This window comes from Lissotriton helveticus, chromosome 2_1, assembly GCF_964261635.1.
Source record: "Lissotriton helveticus chromosome 2_1, aLisHel1.1, whole genome shotgun sequence".
Classification (NCBI taxonomy): Eukaryota; Metazoa; Chordata; class Amphibia; order Caudata; family Salamandridae; genus Lissotriton; species Lissotriton helveticus.
The window spans coordinates 51,544,404-51,564,033 of record NC_136059.1 but is presented as its reverse complement, the minus strand read 5'-3'; the positions used below and the strand labels follow the sequence as shown (position 1 = coordinate 51,564,033).

General features: G+C 49.9%; 1 protein-coding gene and 1 pseudogene across 1 annotated transcript in view; one reads left to right on the top strand and one right to left on the bottom strand.

Moving 5' to 3' along the window:
* Positions 1-5,855: 5,855 nt before the first annotated feature.
* The window catches only part of LOC144819202 (killer cell lectin-like receptor subfamily B member 1A), a 40,550-nt gene continuing 26,775 nt past the window's right edge, over positions 5,856-19,630 (bottom strand). Inside the window, exons 4-6 of the mRNA XM_078677177.1 lie at positions 18,270-18,418; positions 14,294-14,397; positions 5,856-6,799 (exon numbers count right to left, since the gene is read on the bottom strand). Of these exons, the coding sequence (XP_078533303.1) occupies positions 6,601-6,799; positions 14,294-14,397; positions 18,270-18,418 (452 nt within the window). The 3' untranslated portion in view covers positions 5,856-6,600. The remainder of the gene's footprint in view (positions 6,800-14,293; positions 14,398-18,269; positions 18,419-19,630) is intronic.
* On the top strand, positions 9,174-9,327 carry LOC144820926 (5.8S ribosomal RNA; annotated as a pseudogene).

Sequence of the window (19,630 nt, the reverse complement as noted above, 5' to 3'; positions counted from 1 at the left end):
TGTCCCCTAGGACTTCCAGATGGAAATTGAAGTCCCCCAAATTGGTGTAGTCCGAATGGCCCAAAGAAAGTTCCGTAAGATCATAAAGAGTTGACAGGAAGCTAATATGTGGGCCAGGGGGGCGGTAGATAAGAATTCCCTTGAAGACTTGGTTGTAGTTAAGAGTGATAGAGAAAGTACAGGCTTCACAGTTCAGTCTGAGAATGGATTTGATTTTAGTTTGAAAAATCTTTTTTTAAATAATGGCTAAGCCCCCACCTCTCCCTGTAGTTCTCTCCTGTGTTACCACGCAATAACCCTCTGGAGTGGCTGTGCAGAAATCCGGGCCGGAGGCCGCGTCTCCCCAAGTTTCAGTTATGAACAGGATGTCCAGCTCCTGACTCCCGATCAAATCTCTAATTTCTAAACTGTGTTTCCGGAGGGAGCGGGCGTTGAGAAGAGCCAAACGAAAGTTAAGCTTGGGTATGGGGCAAATGCTAGAAGCAGACGGAGTAGGGCAGGGGAGAGTGTATTTACAACCAGGACATGGGGCGGGGGCGGACATAAGGCAGCTAGGGGGTGGCAGAGTCTGGCAGTGCAGATTAGTGGTAGGAGTATTGAGTTCTCGCAGCTGAGATGAGGAATAGCAGATAGGGGTAAGGTGGGTGTCAATGAGCTCGGGGCAAGTGGGGGTAGCCCTGGTCCCGGCCCAGGCCCGGACGGTGCGCCATCGGCACGCCCGTTGCGCCCGCCCGCTGCGCGGACGAGAAGAGGGATTCATTTTATCGTGTCCGGACCCCAATCGGCCGAACACTAGAGCGCTGTCCTCGCCCACAAGTAAGATGGCGGCCGCAGTAAATACCGAGGGGATGGAGGGTCTGTGTGGTCTGTAGAAGCCCTAAATCGGCTCCCAAAGACCCCGATGATCCCTGCAAGGAAGCGCCCAACAGGTAGGCAATGTAGCGTGAGGGGGAGTGAGCAGCTTCTCAGGTTACTAGAGTGACAGTAAGTAAATGAAATAGGTGCCAGTTAAAAATAAACAGTGCTAGCCAGTAATCAGCAAGTTTATGTAATTTAAAAATGTCTAATGCCTAACTCCCGGCTTCCGCCTCAGGAGTCTCGATAATAAGTGGGGCATAAGTTAATGATGGGGCTAGGCTAATAAAGAGCCTTTGTTACAGTATTAGGGCTATGACTAACATGGAACTGATAATGTAATGTTACTGTGGGACTCCCAGCTCGGCGACGGGGATGATTCAAGCATGTGAGTCTACTGTAGATCAAATACTTGAGAAGTGGTCACAGGAGGACTTGCTCATCACTGGCATAAAGAAGATGCTGGATGAGGTACACAGTGATAAGACAGACCAACAGGTTCTCCGTTTGAGTGACAAGTGCCACTGGCCAAACACAGAACTACACAGTACATTCTGAGCATCATTAGACTCCACCTCAAAACCCTGAGCATCCCAAGAACCAACAATGACTCGCTGATCTGCTCCACTCCAAATTAAATTGAAATGTCCAAGTTTATTACAGCTTCAAGGTTGTGATTTGACATTAAAATTCTACCAAAGTGACAATTTTAAATTTAGAAAACCCAGCAGGCCTTTATAAGAGTTAGTGAGAACAAATTTGAACCATACCTTGCTCATCAATTGGATGCACAACAGCTGCTCTTCTTCAGGGGTCCTTTTCCAAGGCCCCTCATTCCATTTTATTTCATAGCACCCTTCCTAAACTTAATCCTGAATCTTCTCACATCAGGAGATAATTCAGCACATAGATAGATGGGTTCTAAATCCCAATGTTGACCCTTCCCTCCTAGTAAACATGGCAGGATTCTTCTCATAACTACTTAGATGCCTAATGTTATGTGGCTTTGCTTTCAGCGGCTTCCCCCTTCCTTGCCCAAGAGCTGCAGATGCTGCAGAAACTTCCCTTTACAGGCAACATTTACAGCATCACCCCCTCCCCCACCAACAATATTTACCAACATTTTTTATCAGGGTTCAGTGGTAAGCACCCTTCTTTTCTGCACACCAGAGTGAAGTTTTCACAATAGAAGTGTACCACAAAGACAGCACCGGAGGCCATAGAAACAAAGACAGCAGCGGGGGCCATAGAAAAAAGGACGGCAGCGGGGGCCATAGAAACAAGGACAGCGGCGGGGTACATAGAAACAAGGACGGCAGCGGGGGCCATAGAAACAAGGACGGCAGCGGGGGCCATAGAAACAAGGACAGCAGCGGGGGACATAGAAACAAGGACAGCGGCTGGGGCCATATAAACAAGGACAGCAGAGGGGGCCATAGAAACAAGGACAGCACAGGGGGCAATAGAAACAAGGACGGCAGCTGGGGGCCATAGAAACAAGGACGGCAGCCGGGGCCATAGAAACAAGGACAGCAGGGGCCATAGAAACAAGGACAGCAGAGGGGGCCATAGAAACAAGGACAGCAGAGGGGGCCATAGAAACAAGGACAGCACAGGGGGCCATAGAAACAAGGACGGCAGCTGGGGGCCATAGAAACAAGGACGGCAGCCGGGGCCATAGAAACAAGGACAGCAGGGGCCATAGAAACAAGGACAGCAGAGGGGGCCATAGAAACAAGGACAGCAGAGGGGGCCATAGAAACAAGGACAGCACAGGAGGCCATAGAAACAAGGATGGCAGCAGGGACCATAGAAACAAGGACAGCAGCGGGGGCCATAGAAACAAGGACAGCAGAGGGGGCCATAGAAACAAGGACAGCAGAGGGGGCCATAGAAACAAGGACAGCACAGGGGGCCATAGAAACAAGGACGGCAGCAGGGACCATAGAAACAAGGACAGCAGCGGGGGCCATAGAAACAAGGACAGCAGTGGGGGCCATAGAAACAAGGACAGCAGCGGGGGTCATAGAAACAAGGACGGCAGCGGGGGCCATAGAAACAAGGACGGCAGCGGGGGCCATAGAAACAAGGATAGCAGCAGGGTCCATAGGAACAAGGACAGCAGCGGGGGGCCATAGAAACAAGGACAGCAGCGGGGGCCAGGGGGCCATAGAAACAAGGACGGCAGCGGGGGCCAGGGGGCCATAGAAACAAGGACGGCAGCGGGGGCCAGGGGGCCATAGAAACAAGGACGGCAGCGGGGGCCAGGGGGCCATAGAAACAAGGACAGCAGCGGGGGCAGGGGGCCATAGAAACAAGGACGGCAGCGGGGGCCAGGGGGCCATAGAAACAAGGACAGCAGCGGGGGCCAGGGGGCCATAGAAACAAGGACGGCAGCGGGGGCCATAGAAACAAGGACAGCAGCGGGGGCCATAGAAACAAGGACGGCAGCGGGGGCCATAGAAACAAGGACGGCAGCGGGGGCCATAGAAACAAGGACGGCAGCGGGGGCCATAGAAACAAGGACAGCAGCGGGGCCATAGAAACAAGGACGGCAGCGGGGGCCATAGAAACAAGGATGGCAGCGGGGGCCATAGAAACAAGGACGGCAGCGGGGGCCATAGAAACAAGGAAAGCAGCGGGGGCCATAGAAACAAGGACAGCGGCGGGGGACATAGAAACAAGGACAGCAGCGGGGGCCATATAAACAAGGACAGCAGAGGGGGCCATAGAAACAAGGACAGCGGCGGGAGACATAGAAACAAGGACGGCAGCGGGGGCCATAGAAACAAGGACAGCAGAGGGGGCCATAGAAACAAGGACGGCAGCGGGGGCCATAGAAACAAGGACAGCAGCGGGGGCCATAGAAACAAGGATGGCAGCGGAGGCCATAGAAACAAGGACGGCAGCGGGGGCCATAGAAACAAGGACGGCAGCGGGGCCATAGAAACAAGGACGGCAGCAGGAACCATAGAAACAAGGACAGCAGTTGGGCCATAGAAAGAAAGACAGCTCGGTGTATTAATGCATTTATCAGTGTTGAGGGAAGGTTCTTCTCAGCCTTTTATATTTGCAGTTTGAAAAACCCACTTGCTACCACACGCAGCTCCATGAGCAGGCAACAGTGCCATGATCAGCTCCATGATCAAGCCTCAGTGCCACACACAGCTCTATGTTCAAGCCTCAGTGCCGTACGCAGCTCCATGATCAAGCCTCAGTGCCACACGCAGCTCCATGATCAAGCCTCAGTGCCACACTCAGCTCAATGATCAAGCCTCAGTGTCATACACAGCTCTATGATCAAGCAGCAGTGCCACACGCAGCTCCATGATCAAGCCTCAGTGCCGTACGCAGCTCCATGATCAAGCCTCAGTGCCACACACAGCTCTATGATCAAGCAGCAGTTCCACACGCAGCCCCATGATCAAGCCTCAGTGCCACACACAGCTCCATGATCAAGCCTCAGTGCCACACGCAGCTCTATGATCAAGCCTCAGTGCCGTACGTAGCTCCATGATCAAGCCTCAGTGCCACACGCAGCTCCATGATCAAGCCTCAGTGCCACACTCAGCTCAATGATCAAGCCTCAGTGCCACACACAGCTCCATGATCAAGCAGCAGTGCCACACGCAGCTCCATGATCAAGCCTCAGTGCCGTACGCAGCTCCATGATCAAGCCTCAGTGCCACACACAGCTCTATGATCAAGCAGCAGTTCCACACGCAGCCCCATGATCAAGCCTCAGTGCCACACGCAGCTCCATGATCAAGCCTCAGTGCCACACGCAGCTCTATGATCAAGCCTCAGTGCCGTACGCAGCTCCATGATCAAGCCTCAGTGCCGTACGCAGCTCCATGATCAAGCCTCAGTGCCGTACGCAGCTCCATGATCAAGCCTCAGTGCCACACACAGCTCTATGATCAAGCAGCAGTTCCACACGCAGCCCCATGATCAAGCCTCAGTGCCACACGCAGCTCCATGATCAAGCCTCAGTGCCACACGCAGCTCTATGATCAAGCCTCAGTGCCGTACGCAGCTCCATGATCAAGCCTCAGTGCCACACACAGCTCTATGATCAAGCAGCAGTTCCACACGCAGCTCCATGATCAAACCTCAGTGCCACACACAGCTCCATGATCAAGCAGCAGTGCCACACGCAGCTCTATGATCAAGCCTCAGTTCCACACGCAGCCCCATGATCAAGCCTCAGTGCCACACGCAGCTCCATGATCAAGCCTCAGTGCCACACGCAGCTCTATGATCAAGCCTCAGTGCCGTACGCAGCTCCATGATCAAGCAGCAGTTCCACACGCAGCCCCATGATCAAGCCTTAGTGCCACATCCAGCTCCATGATCAAGCCTTAGTGCAAAACACAGCTCTATGATCAAGCAGCAATGCCACACGCAGCTCCATGATCAAGCAGCAGTGCCACACGCAGCTCCATGATCAAGCAGCAGTGCCACACGCAGCTCCATGATCAAGCAGCAGTTCCACACGCAGCCCCATGATCAAGCCTTAGTGCCACATCCAGCTCCATGATCAAGCCTTAGTGCAAAACTCAGCTCTATGATCAAGCAGCAATGCCACACGCAGCTCCATGATCAAGCAGCAGTGCCACACGCAGCTCCATGATCAAGCAGCAGTGCCACACGCAGCTCTATGATCAAGCAGCAGTGCCACACGCAGCTCCATGATCAAGCAGCAGTGCCACACGCAGCTCTATGATCAAGCAGCAGTTCCACACGCAGCCCCATGATCAAGCCTTAGTGCCACATCCAGCTCCATGATCAAGCCTTAGTGAAAAACGCAGCTCTATGATCAAGCAGCAATGCCACACGCAGCTCCATGATCAAGCAGCAGTGCCACACGCAGCTCCATGATCAAGCAGCAGTGCCACACGCAGCTCCATGATCAAGCAGCAGTTCCACACGCAGCTCCATGATCAAGCAGCAGTTCCACACGCAGCTCCATGATCAAGCAGCAGTGCCACACGCAGAGCAGCAGTGCCACACGCAGCTCCATGATCAAGCAGCAGTGCCACACGCAGCTCCATGATCAAGCAGCAGTTCCACACGCAGCCCCATGATCAAGCCTCAGTGCCACACGCAGCTCTATGATCAAGCATGGATGCCACACGCAGCTCCATGATCAAGCAGCAGTTTCACACGCAGCCCCATGATCAAGCCTCAGTGCCACACGCAGCTCTATGATCAAGCATCGATGCCACACGCAGCTCCATGATCAAGCAGCAGTTCCACACGCAGCTCCATGATCAAGCAGCAGTGCCACACGCAGCTCCATGATCAAGCAGCAGTGCCACACGCAGCTCCATGATCAAGCAACAGTGCCACACGCAGCTCCATGATCAAGCAGCAGTGCCACACGCAGCTCCATGATCAAGCAGCAGTGCCACACGCAGCTCCATGATCAAGCAGCAGTGCCACACACAGCTCCATGATCAAGCCTCAATCCCACATGCAGCTCTATGATCAAGCAGCAATGCAGCTCCATGATCAAGCCTCAGTCCCACATGCAGCTCCATGATAAAGCAGCTGTGCCACGCACAGGCTCATGAGCAAGCAGCAGAAAGCTCTTGCAGGCGCCCTTCTACTTAATGGCCAGCAGAGGGCACCAAAGTGACATGTAAACCGCGAACATATCCTTGTTCCTAAACCTCAGGGGAGTTTTGACGAATGTCTGTCTCTCCACAGCAGATCTGACACGGACACGTGGCTGTGAACACGTCACTGGTGACCCGGGCTGGTGTAAGCCACATCGTCGAGGCGAAGGCTGGCAGGAGCAGGGCTCACCCTCACCAGCTGGAAGGTGAAGGCCGGCCTCTCACAGACCCAAGGATGGGCTTTGGTGCAGTATTCTTCCCACAGCTGCCTAGATGACACTTTGGCGCAGATGGTGTTTGTATATTTGGAAACAACAGAGAATCTGGGAACAGAAAAAATTACTTCCAGGGTTAGTTGTTCTAAATAATTTTTTCTGCATTCCACTTCAATTACTGAATGTTGGGGGTTTCCAACAGTGCCCCTCCCACCCCCCGAAATAGGGTCGGATTGACAAAAGTAAACTTAGACCAAAAGTCTAAAGGGCAGATTTACAATAAGTGCGCATCCCTGCATATCAGCAGGGATGAGTCAGTTATTGTGCGCCATGCCTCCGCCACCATGGATGCGCTGCATTTACAATGCGGTGCACCATGGGGCAAAAACGGCACAGATGCGTGATGCATCTGTGCCGTAAAGGCGGCGCATTGCTGGAGTTGCGTCGCAAGCGCGACACAGCTCCAGCAATGCTCTGGGGGGCCCTCTTCTCACAATGCTGAGTCAATCCTTACGCCTGCTTCAAGCAGGCGCAGGGTTTTGACGCAGCATGGGCCCAAAAGTGACTGAGTGAAATCTTGTAGATTTCACTCAGCCAATTTTAGGAGGTGTTCCTGCGCTGGAACGCCCCCCCCCCACCCCGAGCACAGGAACCCCTCCTTCTGGTGCAGGGCTTTACAATGTGACGCATCTCCCAGATGCGTCACGTTGTAAATACCCCGCACCACAGCGCATCTTTTGCGCCGCCACTGCGTCACAAAACGGACACAAAGGCAGTGTAAAAGACGCGCAAGGGGGTTGTAAATCTGCCCCTAAGTTTACACCTAAAGTCTGAGGGGTATATTTACAATGTCTGGCGCATCTCTGCAAATCAGCAGGGATGCGCCAGAACAGATGTGACACGCAATTCCCCTCTTGCGCCACTTCGGATGCATCGCATTTACAATGCGGTGCACCATGGCGCAAGGATGGGCAGATGCGTGACGCATCTTGTGGCGTAAGGGCGGCGCATTGCTGGAGACGCATCACAAGCGCGACGCAACTCCAGCAATTCACAACTCCTGCCCTTACTTAACGTGGTTCGTCACTCCTTACGCCTGCTTCAAGCAGGCGTAAGGGTTTGATGCAGTGGTGTCGTAAAACTGGCTCAGTGAAATCTTGTAGAATTCACTGCGTCAGTTTTACAGGGCTTTCCTGTGACGGAACGCCCACCCTGCGACAGAACGCCCGCATGAAACCTGATGCAGGTTTCATGTGACGCAGTGCTTTACAACGTGACACATCTGCCTAGATGCGTCACGTTGTAAATACGTCGCAACGTGGTGCATGATTTACGCCACTACCGCTGCGTCACAAAAGTGACGCAAGGGCGGCGCAAATGGGTCACAAGGGGTTTGTAAATCTGCCCCTCTGTTTACCTTTGTGAATCGCGCCCTGTGTATTTTAATGCACGCACCAAAACCAAATTTCACTGCAACATTCTTGGCTGAATTACTGGCAGTGAAAGCACTTTCCAAATCTACCATCCTTTGTTTTGTAGGAATAAGTTGTTGGGCACTTAGGTGAGGACTGGGCACGGGGTGGTATCCTCCACCTCGGAGAACCCAACTGAGATGTGAGGAGGGTGATGTCATGGACCCATAAACTCATGCTCACCCAGTACGCACCTGGGGGTAACTGAATTGCAGTGAATCCCAAGGCTGAGGCCCCACTGAAGGACCTGCCACCTGGCCCTTCTCAAGCCCAATCCTGTTCCATTCAGTTTTTGAGGAAATGAGGAATGGCCTGTTTAGGATTGCAGGGCAGCCTGGATGAGCAGGAGCCGGGGCCATGAGGGAACACAAGCTTCTTAAGGTGGTGATACCATGCCCCCTCAAAGCCTGTGTAACCTGCTCCAAGGGGTGGGAGGAGATGCTGCCCCGGGCCGCTCCAACTTCAATGCGTCCACTGGAAGTGGGTGAGTTGCTTTGATGGCCTGGAGATACTTGTCTCTTCTCCTCTTGCTCTCTCCTACCTGGACAAGAAGGACCCCCCAACCCACTGGCATGGCTCTGAGTTGCCTGCCTAAGCTAGGAACTCTTAATGTGCAGAGATCGAGCCCTGGTTCCCACTGGCCCTGGTAGGACGGCTGATGCACAGGAGGGGCAAATCCCCTCATGGCCAGGTAACTGGTGGACTGGTCCTGAGCGGCCAGGCTGGGTTTCAACGACTCATATAGCCATGTGCGGGAAGGCTTGTGGTGGAGCTTCCTGCCTCTGCTGCCGTGGGACTTTCTCACTTGCGTGCCTTCCTACTGGGGCGGTGGGCTGGGGGCCCCCGGCTGAATACCTGGCAATACTTTCTTAAATCTTGGAGGCTGACTTCTAGGGGGAAAGTGTGATGGGGTGAAGGATTGTCTCACTGTGTGGGCAGTGGATGGTTGGTACTTCCTCCTTCCTGCCTCTCTGCACCTCAGGTGGTCGAACATTGCAAAAGTTGCCTTTGGCTTTTGGCGGTGAACCACTTGGCTCACACATAAATGAAAACTGCAGCTAGCTGCTAAGATTAGTTTGAACTGTAGGACACATTGATCCCTGACACTTTGAACGTACCTTGCAGTCCTGGGTTTCTCCCCAGACTACAGCTGTCTGAGGGATACTTGATGTCAGTTCCACTGGGGAATCCACAGGGCGCTGTGGGGCTGTTGCAGGGGGCTTTGCTCCCTTCGTCTCCCAAGGTCAGACACATGATGGCCCATTCAGGTGCACTTCCTGCAGTCCCACTGCAGAGGTCCACTGCCGGTGTGCCTAGTCTTGCCTGCCTTGATGGGGTGGGTGCCCGATCTGCCTCAGTCTTAAAAACCTGGGGTGTCTAGCTGTGCACTGCCTATATGCACCACCTTGGACTCCCACTTCTGCAGGAGGCTGGAAAGGTACCCTGCCTGCCCACTGGTGTTGTCTGCCATGTTGGCCGCTGCGGGCTTTGATCTCTGACGTGGAAGAAGGTGCTGCTGTGACCCCCCCATGCAAAAGAGGGTCCCCTCCTTTTCTGGCACCCATGGAATTGGTCCGGCTCCCCATGCTTTGACACCAACCGATTAACTCAGATCAGACATGGCAACCCACTGAGTTTAAGCATATTACTAAGCAGAGGAAAAGAAAATTACCAGGATTCCCTCAGTAACGGTGAATGAAGAGCCCTGCGCCGAATCCCCACTAGGCTGCGGGTGCAGGAAATGTGGCATACAGAAGGCCGACAGGCTGTTGTTGCTCAAGGGGCCCAAGCCCTTTTGATTGAGGCTTACCCAATGGATGGTGTTAGGCCAGTGGTGGCCCATGGTGCACTGGGATCAGGTCTTTTGGGAGTTGACCTGATCCCTGCTTGGGAATGCAGCTCAAAGTAGGTGGTAAAGTCCATCGAAGGCTAAATACCGGTGCAACACCAATAGCCAAGAAGTACAGTAAGGAAAAGTTTAAAAGAATTTTAAAGAGAGAGTTCAAGAGGATATGACACTGTCAAGAGGTAAATGGGGGGGGTCCGTGCAGTCCCCCCCAGATGATTCAACATGGTGAGTAGGCTAATGGCCAGAGGAGAACAAATCCCCTCAATGGAACCATCGCCTGGGTGCACCTGGCTCCCGCAGTGTGCATTTCCTCTGCAATGGAGAGTAACGACTGGCTCTCGGTCAGCTGGGAAGGATTCAGTTGGGAGGTGACTCTGTGTTCTGGTAGAGAGGGTTACTGCCCCCTGAATCCGTAGGCTGAAGGAGATTTACTGCCTCCGCGCCCTCTCCAGCACCCGGCCCCTCATGGGGTGTGCCAAGACAGGGAAGGAAAGAGGGAACTCCTTCTCCAGGCATGGTTGTTGCCTTGGGACAGTGTGCCCTGACTGCATTGTGTCACCAGATGAGGAGGCACACGCCAGGTGCCACGCGCTGCGGTGATGTTGGTTACCCACCTCACCCATCTTGAAACATGGACCATGAAATGTGAAGTGCGTGAGATAGAGGGCTTCAAGTACATGAGTTAGAGGGCTGATTAAAACCCTGTGGTGCAATGAAGGTGAAGGAAGGTACATGCTGGCTTAGGTGGGATTCCGCAGTGCCCTTATAGATGGTGCACCAGAGGCTCATCTCACCCACTCTGTCAGGAGATGGAGCATGAGTCCGCTTTTTCTTTCCCGGGTTTGTTCCGTTTTTCGTTTCTACATTCCCTAATTTCTTCTTGTTTTGTCATTGGATGCTTTCACTTTTGTTTAATTGATCTCTAGCCTTGGCGCTTTTCTGAAAGAACTTTCTATTAAGCTATCAAACATTATTACGATGTACATAGCTTGCAGTATGACTTTTGATACTTACTGCATTCATTGATGTTTTAGGTTCCCCTGATGAAGGGCACAGTTCAGCTCGAAATGCATTGGGAAAGGAAAACCCTGTTTTTCATCTGATTTGTTATGCTGAGTTAAACAACACTGTGTTCCTTTTGAAGAGTTTCTTCTATGGACTGAATAAAAGCAGATTCTGACATCTGACATCGCCTATATTTGATGTGAAAACATTTTTTGGACACAGTTTGTTGGATGTCAAGTCAAGTTGATTATAGTGTTTAAGATTGTTTTACAAATGTGTTCATATTGACACACATTACTATATGTATGCTTAGGATTAAGTGACATGATAGTAGTGCACCTGGAGTTCTTGGATACTTATCCAGGTTGTTATTGTTAACTTTCTAAAAGAGGCATTTTTTAAATTTTAATGAAAATCCGACTTTATAATTAACTCCTTTTCTGCTTTGAATGTTCTGCGCCAGTGTGGATCGTTCGAAGAAACGGGCGGGGCTGCATCGGCCAGTGGTCGTTCGCAGCACCAGCCAGGTAGTGCTCCTGTCGGCCGTTGGCCCTGTCCAATAAGCTACCTTAGGGCCTACCTCAGGGGCCTCTGGGTATTTCGTGGCATGGTCCACCAATACCTGTTGCCTAAGGCTGTCTTGAGGTCAAAGGGTCCTACACCCTTTCAAAGTGGGTGTCAATGGCGGCTTAGGGATGATTCTGTGGAGCTTTTAACTTTTTCTCTGTCTCTCCACTGGTCTGACAGGTTAGGCAAGTCCTACAGAACACATCTGAGGAGATCTTCAACGTGGCCAATTGAAGTGGGAGAGAAGATTGGCAAAGGTCTTGTCCTGCTCCAGATGTATCCATCAGGAGTATTTCATGAGCCAATACCAGTAGGAAAGCCCTGTAGCATTGGAGGACTACCAACAAACAAATTGCCCCATGCACAGGAGCCTTAGGCTCACTATACAGCAGGTCATTCTCCCAGTATATGAGGTGATCTCCAGAGGCATCACCAGCTTCCTGGGATTCAGCTTTCTGCCTCTTGTGATCTTGTCCTCCAGCGGTGGGCACTCCCTCTGTTGCCTTACAGAACTCCTCCCTAGTGGGTCTCCTTTCTGCTTGCTATCCAGCAAGCTCTGATAGGACATCCAAGGAGGCAATGTCCTTGCCTGGAGGCTCAGGGGCGTCCTCCTCTGCGGCCCCATCCACTTGTATTGTGGGACACTCTTGGGCTGGTTTCCCAAGCCCCTTACAATCCCCTCTCTTGACCGCTGTCTGAGTCATATTTACAGGCTCCAGAACTTCTTGACTCCCCATCTGGCCAGCCATGGACCTGGTGGCCACACAGACCCACTTAGGCAACCCCAACTTTTCCAGGTCTGACCCGAGCTCCAGTTCTTTCCATTTCCTAACAGAAAGACAGTCCACAGGCATGGCAGGGCTCACAGCAACTTTCAGAAGACCTGAGTGCCCCTCACCCATTAAAAAGGAATCAGACCTACATGGTATGGCTCCCCCACATGTCTGCTACTACAACCTGGTGGAATGTTTTGGGAATCACTTGCTCTAAGTTCGCCAGAGGACACCTTACAGAAGTCATACTGGCTCCTGTGTCCCTCAGAGCCCCTGCCGTCTGGCCATTGTGACCCTGTGCCTGTACTTGGAAGTATTGGACGGCATGAGGGCTTTGGGCACCATCACCCAGGGTCAATAGGGTAACCTCACTGATTTCCCCTACACAAACTGGGGCCATCTCCTCCACAAGCACTACTATATCCTACACTGGGGGTTGCCCTCCACTGGGAGGATGTACCTGCTTGGGACAATTGGGTTCACCCTTGGTGTGCCCATGCTCATAATACTCTCAGTGCTTGGGGATAAACGTGCCATTGTTCTTTATTTGGTGGTCAGATTGGGTTTGGGATGCTTTCCCTAGATAACTATGTTGTGGGCCTTAAGAGAAATCTTTGGTTTTTATCCCTCCCCTACTTCTGTTGGGAACCCTGACCACACTATTGGGATTACCCCCGCCCCTCAATGCCGTCTTGGACACTCTGGTGCTGACCCAGAGGTCTGCCTATTCACAAGCTTCTTGGGGTCAATGAACTTGCTGTCTACCAGGTGTTGGCATTGCTCTGTGGAACAGGTATTGAGCATGTGCTCCCTTAGAATCAGGGTGTTCAGCCCAACAAAAACCATCCACTTTCCTGCTCTCACCCAGCCCTTCAGTGCCTTTCTGAAATAATCTAAGAAGTCCACCCTGGACTGGTGTGGGGGTTTATGGAAGTCCCTGAACTGTTGTTGGTATTTCTTAGGAGTTAGCCCAAATCTGGTGAGAAGAATGGCCTTCATGGAGAAATACTTGGTTTGGTCCTCTACCTCAAGTGTAAGAAGTGCGTCCCTCCGCATCGTGGGCATGCATCTCCACAAGCTACTGCCACAGTACTCCTCTGGGACCTTGTGTACCCTCAGAGCACACTAATATTCTGAGAACCATTTATCAATATCATCTCCCGTGAAAAGCAGGCAAAATCCTCGCTCCATGTACCGGGCCAGGCCACCTTCCCATCCAGGGCCGGGGTGGCGTTGGACCGGGGAGGAGTCTGGGGCTCCTGAGCACTGAACAGCTCCTGTAATCCCCAATTGAGAAGCAGGCACAGGCAGGGCTCCTGGCACCAGGCAGGGCCACCTTCCCTACCAGAGGCAAAGGTGGGATCGGAATGAGGAGGAGTTTAGGTCTCCTGCTGGATGAGCAGCTCCCACAATCCCAAATGTTGGAGGACCGGTCCCTGCAGGATGATGGTGGTGCCAGCCAGCAGACAGAGCATCCTACCCCGCCAAGGGGAATGGAGTCCCTACCCACAAGGGTCAGCTTTGTGAGGCAAAAACATCACCAGTGAAATTTCCTTCTCATAGCCGATCAAGTAAATGGACGGGTATGGGTGTGCCAACTCAGTGAACCACGTCACCAGCCCAGGCTTCCTTATTTGAATTAAACCCAGGCCTAATATCATGCTCAACCCTTACTATGTCAGGGGTTCTGTGGTCCTTCATGCTATGCTTACTGCCTTTCATCATTAATAGCAGCTGAAAATGGTCATCGCAATTGCAGCGGTGGATTCCACTATAAATTGAGCACTTTTTCTTGAAATTAGAGCATTTTTTGGGAGCCCAGGTATAAATCAGCCCTTACACTCTGGCCCAGCAGAGTCTTTGAATTGTATTCATCTCTTCACATCTGTGGCTCTGCTTTTTATTTCGTGGAAATGCATGCAGCATTGAACCTTACCCTGTCAGCGGTGTCCCGTCCAGCCATTTCCAAGTGCGTGTTTGGCTCTCTTTCCTGAGACCAATCAGATAACCTGCATCCTTGGTCTGCTCCCACATGAAAGTCTAAGATAAAGAAAAGAACACAATGAGCTCTGAATTTCACATATTCAAGACTGTATCTCCTCCTCAGGACCCTTCATCTACAACTGATCCCGGAGTCCATGCAAATAGATCCTAAATGTCTTCGGCCCTGATATAGAGCTTGGTGGACAGGTCACTATTTCTAAACGTGACAGATATCTTATCTGCTTCATTACAAGTCCATGAGGATATAAAGCATTTGTAATAAACCAGAAGGATTAACATCTTGTGACGTAGTAACGTGTCCACCAGCCTCTAAATCTGGGCCCTGGTTACACAGCGTTGTCACATCAAATATAATTGAACAAGAAGGAGAAAAGCACAATAAAAGTTCTTATTTTTCTCCTCCATCTACAGGTCTGATTTAGATCTCTGCGGATGGGTTACTCCATCACAACGGTGAAGGCTATCCTGTCTCCCGAACCATGGGCCTTATTTATGAAGGCCTTGCGCCGCCGGTACGTCACTTTTAAAATGAGAAAAAGTAACGCACCGGTAGCGCAAGGCCTTCATAAATAAGGCCCCATAAATCACTGTTGTGATGGAGCAACCCGTCTGCCGAAATCTAAATCAGAAGCCAATTTTGCAAAGTTTTCTGGTACAACTTTGCTTTTGTCTGAAAATCGACTCGTGGGGAAAAAAATACTTTTTCGCTCCGTGTAAATGGTAAACGTGTGTAGATCTCGCAAAGGTAGCAAAGCCTCCTTAAAGATTGCAACCTTCAAAAGTTGCAAACTCCCATAGAACTTTGGAAATGTTGCAAACAATGTAAATGTATACACCCCAATTTATAATGGGATTTCAGATTTTAAACAATCTGTGAAAACATTAAAGTTCACCTCTGATGTTGCCGCTTGTTGTCACTTCCCATATCCATCCTGGTGGCTAGCGAAGGCTTGGATGTGGGCGGTCCAAGAGCGGCCAGACGTAACTATATCTGTACTTTGTTAATGCATCAAAGCAGCACCGATTGGTAGCTCCAAAAAGCTACAACATATTTATATCCAGGATGTCCTATCAGCTGGCATTTAGCTCAAAGTATTCTATAGGAAGCTACTGACTCAAACCCAACCATCATGTTGTGTTTTGAACTTCAAAGCTTCAGGATAGAACTGAAATGAACTTGTCAATAAACCACTCCTGATCGCCTCAAACTGCATCAATTCTCTAATTAAACAGTTTACCCATGAGTGTGGAGAAGTGTGGCTCAATGGTTAGAGCGGCAGACCCTGATGCAGAGGTCTAGCCCGGGACCAGGGTTCAATTCCCGCCTCGGCGGGTCTTGGGCTCAAAAATTCCACGGACCTGATATTTCTCGCCTCGGTGCCTATTCCAATCATGGAGTCCCACTCTGCAACTCTGGGCAATAGCTTGCTTAATCTCCACAACGGCCCCCACAACGCTACGGATGCCTGATCTCCACCTTGGGGTGCCCAGGAGTGGACACCTCACAGGGAAAGCCACGATGGGTTCCACAGCGGTATTCGTACAAGCGCCTTGAGACCCTTGCAGGTGAGTAGTGTGCTATACAAGTATCCATTTACAATTTATTTACATAGTGCATTCACTGTCAACAACAAATGGAATGGAATGGATTCCAGAGACGTTTAGGAAACAATAAATCCAATACGTTTTTTTTTCATTTAAATATTTTTTCGCATAAAATTCTGTTATCTCATTATTATTAAAAGACGAGGCATTATTTACGTATGCAAAACGTGCTAGAGGTAGGAGCTTTACTGTGAATTTCACTCTATTTACAGGTGTAAATGACCTTCATAATGCCTCCATTGGGTGCCAATTCAAAAATGATAACAATATTTAAATATGCATATTTGAGAGACAGACACGTTTCTTAGTTCACCTTAAATATTCAAAATCAGATACCTACGTACAATGGGGTTAGGGGATGTTACTGCATTTTCATTACATTCTGCCTAAAAGTATACCCTTTAAGGTATTTTTTTACCTCATTTCAGTGTTCGTACGAATATTTTTAAAGTCAAGATCAAATAAACTAACTCCAAAAAATTCAAAAGTTACATATGAAAATTTTAATTACACAGAAAGGAATGAAGTAATCCACTGGGAGCACAGGACAATCCCATCCACTGGGTTCTTGAGCATCAACACCACCTCTGAGTCTCAGCTACAACTGCGTGAGAGAGAGTGCATTAGTCAAACTCAGGGTTTACGCAGGGTCAATCTATGTCATTAGTTTCTAAGGGCCATATGTATCAAGCAAATTCGCATTCACAAAGGCCGAAATTCGCTGAATTTCAGCCTTTGCAAATGCAAATTTGCTAAATGGTATGTATTAAGCAAAATCTGGTGCAAAAGAAGGAATCGCAAAATTTGTGATTCCTTATTTTGCAATTGCATTTAAGGAATCGCAAATTTTGTGATTCCTTAAATGCAATGTATGTAGCAAAAAAATTAGCAAAATGCCCTTAAGGAATAGCATATTACCACCAACTTCTAGTTGGTGGTAAGTTGCGAATTCCTTGAAAAATGCAAATTGCCCTTAGGGCATGTATGTGAGCCACATGTCGACCCATGCATATTTCAGGGGTGCAACAGGGTGTCCAAACAGGGTGTCCTTTGGACACCCCTGCACCCTTGAAATTATTCTCAATTTGCGATTAGCAAATTGTGAATCGCAAATTGAGAATAACTTCCCATTCATTCCTATGGCCTCCTTGCCCATAGAAATGAATGGGAAAGTATTCCTGAATTGCGATTCGCAATTTGCTAATCGCAATTAAGGAATTTTAAGTAATCGCAAAAAAATGCGATTTTGTACATACATACCCATTTGCGATTCTCAAATAGCGATTTCTTAAAAATCGCTATTTGAGAATCGTAAATGGGTATCTTGATACATATGGCCCTTAGTACTGATCCATTTTATTTAAAAATGTTACAACCTTTCTCCTCCAAGAATGATACCATGACACTCACCAGTTGGATTACTGTGGATGAAGCAGTTAAAAAATGTTGTTTCTGAACTAGATTGCAGCGTTGTGATTGGCTTGGGGGAGCCTGTGAGCTTTATGCTTGGTTCTGGCCGGAAGAGACACTGAGAGACGGCCGAGGAGGGACACAGAGAAAAGGCAAAAGTATTTTTTATTTTTCTCCCCCCCTCCCGCCACCCTCGATCCATGCCAGCCATGGTCATGGAGCAATATGGAAGGACGCGTGAGGTGCTTAAGAGAAGAGCAGAGTCTAGGTCCAATGTAGAAGGATGCAGGATGTGCATAAGAGAAGAGAAGAGTCAATTTCCACTATGGAAGGATGTGGGATGTGCTTGAGAGAAGAGAAGAGGAGAGTCACGGTGCATTAGAGAAGGACATACTTAGGAGAAGAGGAGAATCAGTATCATTATGGAAGACGCAGAATGTGCTTAACCCTTTCGATGCTGATGACGGAACCGTTTCGTCATGGCCCAGCCGCCGCGCCTGCGCGGTGCGGATTCCGCGCCTGCGCTGGGCGTTCTATTGAGCGGGCGGGGCCATGATGGAACCGCTCCGTCATGAGCACAGCCCAACCGCGGCTGATGACGGAGTGGTTCCGTCACCAGCATGCACCCGCCGCGTGGCCGACCCACCCCCTTAGCGCTGCGGCGGAATAGCCGCCACAGCAATGCGGTTAAGAGAAGAGCAGAGTCAATCTGTTATGGTATGTTCCGTTATATATGTCATGTTATGTTATGTTAGGTTCTGTTATGTCATGTCATGCAGGACGTGCTTCAGAAAAGAGCAGAGTCAGGATGCAATACGGAAGGTAGCCTGCACAGATGGACAGGATTGCTGGTCACGTCATTCCTCATTCTTTGTCACAAAGACACGTCTTACCATGGTGTCATTGTCCTTGATTGTGGCCAGTGTTGCTCCCTTGCTGAAACAATCTTCTTTGCTTTTTTCCCACGTCTTTGCAGATGTTGAGAAGAAATAGCATTTTCCTTTCATTAATTGCCAGCCATCCATACAGAACTGGAGCTTTTCTGTCATAAACACAAAAGGCACAGGAAACAAAATGGCTGTTAGAGGCTAGGACAGAGCAGTGGGTGCTATGAAATAAATAGAGTAATTAGTTCCATCAGTTAATCAGTCAAACTAACTGCATTCCATAGCACCTCACAGGCACCAAGAAAAGGGTCATAAAGCAAAAGGTTCACATACACCAATTCGCGAGTACATTAGAATCTCACATAGGAAGTGATATACTAAAGGGATGTTTGTGCTCCACAGCTGTGCACTGCAACCCCAGAGGTTTCTACTGATCACAGAGCGTAATGTGCTAGCCCACCACAGAGGTGCAGTCCTAAGAAAGATCCTGCACCTAGCACTGAGATGCCCTCTAAAGATGATCTTTTGAGCCCTCAGAAACCATGTGGAAGTTATGAAAGCCTTTCAGACAACCCTTGAGGTAAGAGTTGAATCCACCAGTTGGGAGATCACAGCCCTCTCCCTACCATTACGACAGCAAGTAAGGAGTGCCACAAAGGAAGCATGCGTCAACTCATTGAATGCAGATGCATAGCTGAGTCCAACGCGGAATTCGCTGCCCTCTCTTTGCAGGAAGAGCCACTTCCAATTCCAAAAATTCTTTATTTCGGCCATATAGGCCATAAAAGATACAGTAAAATACAATACATACATTTAAAACACAGTATTTTTACATATAAAAAGTCTCTACTGGACCAGCGGGGGATAGGGGGTGGAAGGTAGTACCAGTTCAGGGGGACATTTGCTTCCTAATTATCCACGCTGCCAATAAGAATTTTGAAACAGCAAACACAATATAGCCCAGAGTATTAGTTTTCATGACCCTGTAAGCCTGTGAGTAATTCCTGAACCCCAGGTTCCGGCAGAGCGGTGCTAGCCAGCGCTTCCTGGGTCTCTGGTAAGCATGGCATACAAACATTATATGTAGGTCATCTTCGTCCTGGGCTTTACAGCATGGGCAAAGTTTGTCACCCCCTTTGGACCATTTGCAGGTAAATACTTTGGTGGGGAGTGTACCGAACCTCCATTGCACAAACAATTTCCTCGCCAGGACAGGAAAGATAAAATCCATAAAAGGTTCGAAAACATAAGAATTTTTGGATTCCATAAAACGTGCCGTCAGGGTGCCACTATTATAAGCATTTTCCAAGTGAGACAGGTTTTTGTTCTTGTACAACTGGGCCAGAGTTTTACGTGTGATCCTTTGG